Below are 10,380 nucleotides of genomic sequence, written 5' to 3'. Positions count from 1 at the left end.
ACAGCACATGCAGCTTCCCTGCCACTAGGGAGCAGTCATTACAGATTGTGTTGATCTAGCTGTATATGAGCTAAAGATTTAATCCCAGGTGCTGGAAGGCAGACTGCTACAAACAGGACTTGTCACAGCTGTAGGACAGCTGCTGCCAATCTTTTTATTTTCATGCCTTGTGATAAGAATGCTGGCATATGTGCCTTAGGTAACATCCATTTGGGCTCACTGTATTCCACTTCTCTAAATTCCCCTTGAAGTTGCAGGTGGAGCCTGCTTCCTTCACCTTCTGTCCTAAACCCCATACATAGGATGGTTCGTTAAACAGCTGCTGCCCTCTAAGTGGCTGCATTTCAGTAAAGCCATGTCCTTGTACGCAGTCTAGTTAGAGAAGTGCTTTGGAATGAAAGGCCCTCTGTAACTGTAAAATTCCTTCGTCTCTTCAACAACCCTTTCAGGGGACAGATGCCGTTTGAGCCATAACCAACTTCAGGCAGAGCAACTCCCAGCTGGCTGAGAGTTCAGTCCGACACAGAATTGTAAAGCTGAAATACAGTTTGAGATAGCAAGCTGTGAAAATAAACACCTACACAGTTAAGGAACCCATGTGGGGCAGGCGTAGGCTCCAGTATATTTTCCAGCCGCCTACCATCCTGAATTTCAGAGGAAAATATATAATCAGATGACGCTTTCTTGGCTCTCAGCCTGGTGGTGCCCCTGTGAGAGATAAAAGCAGTTCTTAGCTCAGAGGAGAAAGCTATGTAGTGTCCAGCAATAACGTTCAGCTCTGTCTTGGGAGAGATTTAAAACAAGCCCCTCATGCTGAGATTAGTTAGGTTTACAGTAGCACTGATCCTATTCTGCATTTCAGTAGCAAGAAAATCAATCCCTTTATTTTCTATCAGGTAAGTACAATCATTTTGAAACTAACATTTACTTTTAACACAAGTTTATTTATTAAACACATTAAACAGTGGGAAAGAATTGGGTTTATGGGAAAGAAAGCAGATACTGAGCTTACCGAGCCATAAAAGGGAAAGTGATCACTCAGGAAGTAGAGAGTACAAGTTCTTTTAATAAGCCAATTTTAAAACAAATTGTACAGACAATAGTATAAGGCCCATCTCTGGGCATTCTGAAACCGTGGGCTCATTACAGGGTTACCTACAGTGGTCTTAGTGCCAACCGCAGCCCCTATTCAGTGAGTCATTGTATTCTTTATAGTCTATGTGGCCCGACTTAAGAGATGCTTTTGTCACATACAGGCAGCAGGCTTGGATTTGGACAAGACCTCGTACAAAGCTGTTATGAGCACATGCTGAAGCCCTCTAGTACAGGTTAGAAATCATAAAGTCTTTATACATATAGTTCTACAAAACAGGGGGTTATGATTTGAATTTCACTGCCAGGCACAGGATGTTTAAGGTTAAACTACTGCATCCTAACTGTGCTTAGTAAAGCATCTTATTTAACATTGCACGGGGGCAATGGGAAGATGGGAGCTTTCTGTGCAAGACCAACTACTTTAAACACCTTGTTTGGTACCATGGCTGTTTTAGTATCAGTTAAGATCAGTCACAGAGACTCAGGACAGGGATCCACAGGCCATCCCAAGCAGCAGAATAAACCCAGAGCCATGGGACTAGCAGTCAAATGCACGGTGACACTACACTTGTACAGTTTTCTGAAGATATGCACCAAGAGCTTTTCCAAGACTTTGGAGGAGCTACCTTGAACCCAGATGCTGAAGGCCTAGAATAGTTATAGCATGGCCTACCATTCATCTAAATCTTTAGGAGCCATAACATTTTCCCAAAGAAAAGATTTAGAACTTTAAGAATTGCTGGAGATTTATACATTAAAAATAATTAATCTGGACCATTGACAAAAGGATTGTAGAACAAAATCAACAAGACAATAATGGTCTTATATATTTATTTTTTTAAAGACCAATACATATTTAGACGACGTTAAATACAATGTCCAACAGAACCACTGCAGCAATGGTACAGTAATGTGCGCTTACATTCACACAACCGCTGATATAATCCCAGTCTTCACGATAGAGAGAATTTCCTGTTAAAAAAAGCCACACAGATTTGGTATTTCAGAGCTCAAAAGTTACCTTGTAAAATAAAATGTTCAATAAAAGGGAACTGACAAGGACACATGACCAGCATGGAACAGCACTGCCAAAGGAAGCCAGGGAGTCAGTGACAGGGCCTTAGCTCTGGTGAGATTACCATCTCCATTCATGGCACAGATAAAGCAGCAGGAGCAGCTGTGCATGCTTCCCCCACACTGCCATGCCATGCCCCTCAGTCCTGATGTGCAGAGAGAGGGGTGCATAGGCAGCATTCAGTTCTTGACACTCCACTGGGACTGCAACAAGGGGACCAGTTTGTGCTGGTATTTTCCCCTGATGTATACAGCTGGGAACTGGGCTGAGGCAACAAGCTCATTTCACCATGACAACAGACTTGCCATCTGCCACCAAAATCTGGGCTAGATCCCATCTCAACACCTTGCCTATGACATAGCATTGACTACAATTATACAGCATAGGAAGGAAGGTATTTCTCATCTCCAGCGACTCCATGCTGATTTTACTCTGCCTGGCCATTATTGCTACTTACATAAAAGTAAGTTTCTACTTACTCTGCTTCAAAGAAATGTCTTTATTCATACACATCCTTCTTATCTGCAATGTAATCTACAATCTCTTGTGGACACATTAGCTTTTCTGCTTCCGTGTCAGGAATTTCAAACCCTGGAAGAGAGAGCACATGCTTACCTTGTAATAGTGGAAACAGCAGAAAGAGAGAAATCATAATACAAACTCAGATGCCTGTGCCTTGGCTCTGTGGGCAACACACGGGCAGTGGTCAGCAGCACAGACATAGATTTGGCACCTCTGATTACTCAAGCTGCGTTTCAAAGCCTGCTGTGCCTTACCCAGGAGCAGAAATTTATGCAAGAGGCATCAGGCAGAACTAGCAGTTCCTACAGATTGTGAAGCCTCACTAACAGAGTCAGTGCCCTTCCCAGCACAGCTCAAGCTTCTACTGGAGCCCCAGAGCTCTGAAACTAACTCTGATGTGCAATAGCTGTGAGATGGCAAAGCAGTGGGCTAGTTACATGCAAGGGACAACCCAAAGCACCAGTTTGTTTCACAGTCTTCTATCAAGTGTCATTACAGCAAGTAGCTTTTAAAAATTCTACAAAGTTCACCAGGTTAGAGCCTGCTGGGACCTGAAACAGTAGAACTGATCACTACAACATTTTCTAGAAAATTCTGGCTTTTCTATTTCTAGTCCTGCTAGCTGCAAGTTAACCCCCCTGCCAAATGTAAACAAGTGCAGTGATTAGACTAAATATATCTGGGCAATGTGCAAGTCAGAATACCTCCAATTAAAGTGTATATGTTCTACTACAGTTTATTTTTTACACAATTGGCATTTATATGCAGATGAAAAGATTAAAGAATTGTTAGAAGCTAAGTTTGGAGAAGTCTAATACAATTCTCACATGCAGAGCACACAGAAGAGAATGGTGGATGTACTGGACAGCAGTCTTGATGCAAAATGAAATGTGTGGAGTACTCATCTGCGTTTCATTACCCTGAATGCTTTGTCGGCTCCTAGCCATGCCACACTACAGCTAATTCCCAAGGAAAGTTTTGAGGTAGAGACTTGAAGATGCACCAAACTGCTTTACACTGAAGCCATGGAAGCTTTAATTTACACTTTAGACAGGAGGTGCAGAAGCCACAGTGATAAAATGTAAATCCCTGAGAGTTAGAGATACATTGCTCACTGAGAGTGAAACAGCTTTCTTTGGGTTGTGGAAGTTAGTCAACGTTAAATATTCATACTGAACTTATGGAAATAAAAGAACTAAGATTTTTGTTTGCAGTAAGCACATTTCAGGGGCCATTCAAGACAACAGCAGATCTGTCTTTCTTAAATATCTATATGGCCCCCATCACCATAGCAGCTGAGCATCTCACAGTCGTTAGTATATTTATCCTCACACCACCACCAGGAGATAGGAAAATGTTATCCACATTGTACAGATTAGAACTGAGGCAGAGCTAAGCGACTTGCAAAGGTCACACACAAGCTGGTGGTATAGCAGGTTTTGAAGCTAGTTCTCCCAAGTCCTAGGCTAGCCCCCTAACCACTGAACAATCCTTCCACTCTATAGGGAAGGACAGGGAGAACAGACATCACAAACTTCAGTTACCAAATTCATCTTCCATGGCCATGATGATCTCCACTTGATCTAAACTGTCCAAGCCCAGGTCTTTCATGAAGTGGGCAGTTACTGTGAGCTGGGAGAAAAGCCAAACAAAAATATAATAAAACGGATTGCAGTCATTTCACTAGGGTAGGAAAAGCTAGAATATCCGGATGTGCCTCCACTTGGAGTTTACTGTCTAAAGATGCCAGAAAACCTGGTGATTTTGGCCTTTACTGTCCCTCTGCCAAACATTTTTTTTAACTGAAGAGATACGAATTTCTCCGCTATCTAGTCAACACGTCATTATCCACATAACTAAGGCTTATCAAGACTTCAAAATAACTAATTTCTGTTAAAGAAAAGAAAAGCTAACATATGAAGGGGCAATTTGACTACTGAGCAATCTCTTAACATCTTTCCTGAGATGAAAAACTGCTCCATTAACAGTAACTGTTCAGAGAAACAGAATTTCCTGTTTCCTGACTGCCCCTGGATGCTGACCTGGTTTATTAATCCAAAAGCCTTAACTTCCTGGACCTTGTCACCACTCATCTGTTATAGCATATCAGTTTGTGTGCATACATGCTATAGAATTACCCCCCCATGCTGTAGAATTACAGACTGTATCCTTCTGCAAGGCACACACAGACAGGTTTGGGTCCCCCTTCTTTTATGGTGGCGTGGAGGAGCAACTCCACTTGTTACCATAACTGTTTTTCTCCATCTACTGAAAAATGGGCCATCTGAACTGAAACAGTGTCTACAGCTTACCTTTTCTGGATCTACCTTATCATACAACTTCAAGACATAAAGAACACGCTCCTTGATACTCTCCAGAGTAAGAGGTGGCAAGTCTGAATAATGGCGACACAACTGTAACGTACCAGAGACCTACGGGAAAAGCACAGGAATTCCTTACAAAACCTCCAGGACAATCTGCGCATAAATACAACATGTATGAACAGATCTTTCACAGAGTCCCTCAGAATGAAGGGGCGTGCACTGCACCAGTCTGACTCTGAGGCAGGACTCTCTCTATTAGAATTATACCTTCCCTTTTGTATACTGGACAAAACCCTGTCCAGGCAATCTCTGAAGGTGGTAGACAATTAGCCCACGAAAGCTTATGCCCAAATAAATGTCTTAGTCTTTAAGGTGCCACAAGTACTCCTTATTTTTTGGGCTGACATAGACTAACACGGCTACCCCTCTGAAATGAGTTCTCTGTGATAAGAGAACTCCACAATCAGCCATCAGGACAGGCACAGGCAGCAGGCTCAACCCCAAATGGGAGAAAGGGAAACAGCAGCATGCTCGAACAAGCTCCTCTTGGACAGAGCAGGCCTCTGCTCCTGCCAGCCAGAAGAGAGGACAACCATGACATGGGGGCCTGCACAGGGGAGTTAGGGACAGAGAAGCCACATTGCCCACAGCTGGAAAGTGGAGCCGTCTCTGCTCTACCTAGGAACATGGGAAGTAGCACATGGGCCAGCCCCGAGATCCATCTGGAGAAGTATCGGGTCCCCAGCGGTGGTCAGCACCGGACGCTTCAGAGGATGGCGCTGGAACTGCCGCCGCCGGGAAGAGGGGGATAATTTACCCTCATCACTGGCACTTGCGGGCCCGGCTTATAACACCGAACGCTTGGGGGGCTCATCACGTCTGCCGGCACGAGCCAGGGGCGGGCCACGGCAACTCCGGCGGGCCAGGCGACTGGGACCCCCTCGCTGCCCTGCCCTGCGGCCGGGAAGGGCCTTGCCAGGCTCCCTGTCGGGCCGGCGAGACCCCGAGCAGAGCAGAGCAGAGCCCGGGCTGGAGCCGGCGGCGCCGCGGGTCCAGCGCGGCCAAGCCCCGGGCAGCTCGGACCCGGGGCGCCCCGGCCGGGCCCGGCCTAGCCCCGCGGCGGGGGCGGTCCCAGGGTCACCTCTGGCCGGGGAGCTCCCAGCGCCCCCGGCCCCGCCCGCCGCGCGGCTCCGCAGCCGGGGAGGCCGCGGAGGGGGCCGGGGGGGGGCGGGCGCGGCGCGTCCCGGGGCCCCGCCAGGCTCCGGCCCCGCTGACCCCGAGCGCGGGCCGAGCCTCACCTGGGGGCCCGGCGCTGCGCGGGCGGCCGGCCGGCGGCTGCTGAGCGCGGCGGGGGCGGGGCCGGGGCCGGGGCCGGAGCGACGGGCCGCGGGCGGGGGCAGCCGGGGCAGGAGGCGGCGGCGGACACAGGCCGACAGGACACGGGCGGCCATGGCGTCCTGCTGCCCAGCATGCGCCGCGCGCGCCGCGGATATCCCGGCATGCCCCGCGCGCGGCGGGCGGGGCGGCGCGCCCGGCAGCGCCCCCTGGCGGCCCGGCGGGCGCGGGGGCGGGGAGCGGCGTCGCGCGCCCTCGCCAGGATCCTGCCCCCGGGGGCGGCGCCGGGTTTTTTGCCGCCCCAGGCTCCGAGAGCGCAACTGCCCGAGCCGCGCACCCCACAGAGGGGTGGGGGTGTGGGGGGGGGCGCTGCCCCGACTTGTGCCCCCCAAGCACGGGCTGGCTTTGCTGGTGCCTAGAGCCGGTCCTGCCTGCTCCCCCGGGGCCAGGGGCTGCATTACACCGCCCCGCCCCCCAGATCCTGCTCCCCCGGGGCCAGGGGCTGCGTTACACCCCCCCCGCCCCGCCCCCCAGATCCTGCTCCCCCGGGGCCAGGGGCTGCGTTACACCCCCCCGCCCCGCCCCCCAGATCCTGCTCCCCCGGGGCCAGGGGCTGCGTTACACCCCCCCCGCCCCGCCCCCCAGATCCTGCTCCCCCGGGGCCAGGGGCTGCGTTACACCCCCCCCGCCCCGCCCCCCAGATCCTGCTCCCCCGGGGCCAGGGGCTGCGTTACACCCCCCCGCCCCGCCCCCCAGATCCTGCTCCCCCGGGGCCAGGGGCTGCATTACACCGCCCCGCCCCCCAGATCCTGCTCCCCCGGGGCCAGGGGCTGCGTTACACCCCCCCCGCCCCGCCCCCCAGATCCTGCTCCCCCGGGGCCAGGGGCTGCGTTACACCCCCCCGCCCCGCCCCCCAGATCCTGCTCCCCCGGGGCCAGGGGCTGCGTTACACCCCCCCCGCCCCGCCCCCCAGATCCTGCTCCCCCGGGGCCAGGGGCTGCGTTACACCCCCCCGCCCCGCCCCCCAGATCCTGCTCCCCCGGGGCCAGGGGCTGCATTACACCGCCCCGCCCCCCAGATCCTGCTCCCCCGGGGCCAGGGGCTGCATTACACCGCCCCGCCCCCCAGATCCTGCTCCCCCGGGGCCAGGGGCTGCGTTACACCCCCCCGCCCCGCCCCCCAGATCCTGCTCCCCCGGGGCCAGGGGCTGCATTACACCGCCCCGCCCCCCAGATCCTGCTCCCCCGGGGCCAGGGGCTGCATTACACCGCCCCGCCCCCCAGATCCTGCTCCCCCGGGGCCAGGGGCTGCATTACACCCCCCCGCCCCGCCCCCCAGATCCTGCTCCCCCGGGGCCAGGGGCTGCATTACACCCCCCCCCGCCCCGCCCCCCAGATCCTGCTCCCCCGGGGCCAGGGGCTGCGTTACACCCCCCCGCCCCGCCCCCCAGATCCTGCTCCCCCGGGGCCAGGGGCTGCGTTACACCCCCCCCGCCCCGCCCCCCAGATCCTGCTCCCCCGGGGCCAGGGGCTGCGTTACACCCCCCCGCCCCGCCCCCCAGATCCTGCTCCCCCGGGGCCAGGGGCGGCGTTACACCCCCCCCGCCCCGCCCCCCAGATCCTGCTCCCCCGGGGCCAGGGGCGGCGTTACACCCCCCCCGCCCCGCCCCCCAGATCCTGCTCCCCCGGGGCCAGGGGCGGTGTTACACCCCCCCCGCCCCGCCCCCCAGATCCTGCTCCCCCGGGGCCAGGGGCGGCATTACACCCCCCCGCCCCGCCCCCCAGGGGCCAGGGGCGGTGTTACACCCCCCCGCCCCGCCCCCCAGGGGCCAGGGGCGGTGTTACACCCCCCCGCCCCGCCCCCCAGATCCTGCTCCCCCGGGGCCAGGGGCGGCGTTACACCCCCCCGCCCCGCCCCCCAGATCCTGCTCCCCCGGGGCCAGGGGCGGCGTTACACCCCCCCGCCCCGCCCCCCAGATCCTGCTCCCATGGGGCCAGGGGCGGCGTTACACCCCCCCGCCCCGCCCCCCAGATCCTGCTCCCATGGGGCCAGGGGCTGCATTACACCCCCATCCTGCTCCCCTGGGGCCAGGGGCTGCCCTACATCCCCCCCCGGGGTCCTGCTCCCCTGGGGCCAGGGGCTGCCTTCCCCCCCATCCTGCTCCCCTGGGGCCAGGGGCTGCCCTACACACACACACACCCCGCGGATCCTGCTCCCCTGGGGCCAGGGGCTGCCCTATCCCCCCACCCCGGCTCCTGGCTCCCCTGGGGCCAGGGGCTGCCCTACACCCCCCCCCCCAGATCCTGCTCCCCTGGGGCCAGAGGCTGTCTCCCCCCCCATCCTGCTCCCCTGGGGCCAGGGGCTGCCCTACACACCCCCCCCCCCGGATTCTGCTCCCCTGGGGCCAGGGGCTGCCCTACACCCCCCCCCCCCCCGGATTCTGCTCCCCTGGGGCCAGGGGCTGCCCTATCCCCCCCCCCCAGATCCTGCTCCCCTGGGGCCAGGGGCTGCATTACCCCCCCCCCCAGGGATCCTGCTCCCCTGGGGCTAGGGGCTGCATTATACACACACCCCTTAGGGCTCTTGCTCTCCTGGAGCCAGGGGCTGCATTATACACACACACACACCCAGGGATCCTGCTCCCCTGGGGCCAGGGGTTGCATTACACCACTGCCAGGGATCCTGCTCCCCTGGGGCCAGGGGCTGCATTACGCCCCCCCCCCCCCCGCAGGGATCCTGCTCCCGAGGGGCCAGGCCCTCTCTCAGGAACCTACAGTCTGCGGGGGGTAGAGCAAGGGTGAGAGGAGCACAGATTACATAGGCTGCATCTTGCCTGCACTGGGGAGTTTCACACCAGCCCCTCCCCGCAAAGCACATCTACTGCAGGGGTCTGCGTTGGTGCAACAAGCCCCAGCCCAGCTAAGCGCTTCTAGGCTCACTCCTAGCCTCTGCCCCATGCACCTCTGGAGGGAGGAGATGGGTGGCTGGTGGGGCAGTTTGGCCACCAGTTAAAAGCATTATCAGAATCAGCTACAGTGCTAGATCCACAAAGAGATTAGTTTGCAGAGCGGTAGCCGTGTTAGTCTGTATCAGCAAAAATAACCAGTCGTCCTTGTGGCACCTTAGAGACTAACAAATTTACTTGGGCATAAACTTTCATGGGAAAAACCCACTTCATCACATGCATGGAGTGAAAAATACAGTAAGAAGAATATATATTATAACACATGAAAGAGAGATTAGATTCTCCAGCTGCCACCTAGGTACTTAAATCCAAATTTTAGATCATCAAAAGCCCCACTCAGCTGCCAACTGTATTTCTGCTGGTGGCCATTCACAAAGCCATCTACGTCCTAGGCAAGGTCTACATCTAAAACTTAGGTCAGTGCAGTGGCGGATTTAGAGTTAGTGGAGCCCTGTGTGCAGCTTCATTTTGGGGGACCTCCCGCAGGACCCAGGCAAGAAAAAGAACATTCTCTCATCACCACCCCCCTGGTTTTTCATTCTTTTTTTTTTGTTCATCCTCCTCCTATATTATAAGTAATGTGAAGTAAATGAAAATAAAGTGAGGTACCTTGATTGGGGCAGGGGGTTGGGGTGCAGGAGGGGATGCAGCGGGCGGGCTCTGGGATGAAGTTTGGGTGCTGGGTGCAGACTCTGGGCTGGGGCAGGGGATTGGGATGTGGGAGGGGTGAGAGGTATGGGCTCTGGGAGAAAGTTTGGGTGCAGGTTCTGTGCTGGGGTGCGGGAGTGGGGCAGGTGGGTGGCACTTACCTCGGGAGGCGCGGCTCCCAAAGTGACCAGCACACACACCCCCTCTGGCAGCGGCACCTAGGCAGGGGTATCTCCATACACCGCTGCCTGCAGGTGCTGCCCCCGCCCGCAGGTGCTGCTCCCGCAGCTCCGATTGGCCACAGTTCCCAGCCAATCGGAGCTGCGGAGTCAGCACTCCGGGCCACAGGGACATACCAGCTGCTTCCGGGAGCAAGGAGGGAGTCAACTTATCCCTGCTGCTGGCACGTCTCTGCA

General features: G+C 55.8%; 1 protein-coding gene across 1 annotated transcript; it reads right to left on the bottom strand.

Moving 5' to 3' along the window:
• Nucleotides 1-1,909: 1,909 nt before the first annotated feature.
• On the bottom strand, nucleotides 1,910-6,813 carry NDUFAB1 (NADH:ubiquinone oxidoreductase subunit AB1). Its single transcript, XM_084642240.1, has 5 exons — nucleotides 6,315-6,813; nucleotides 5,005-5,124; nucleotides 4,237-4,324; nucleotides 2,650-2,761; nucleotides 1,910-2,067 (listed from the first exon to the last, which is right to left on the bottom strand). Exons 1-4 carry the CDS (start codon nucleotides 6,807-6,809, stop codon nucleotides 2,670-2,672), a joined length of 795 nt encoding a protein of 264 aa, XP_084498366.1. The 5' UTR covers nucleotides 6,810-6,813; the 3' UTR covers nucleotides 1,910-2,067; nucleotides 2,650-2,669.
• Nucleotides 6,814-10,380: the final 3,567 nt, after the last annotated feature.

Source organism: Lepidochelys olivacea, assembly GCF_965140295.1.
Source record: "Lepidochelys olivacea isolate rLepOli2 genome assembly, chromosome: 10".
NCBI classification, from domain to species: Eukaryota; Metazoa; Chordata; order Testudines; family Cheloniidae; genus Lepidochelys; species Lepidochelys olivacea.
This window is presented reverse-complemented; position numbering and strand designations above follow the sequence as displayed.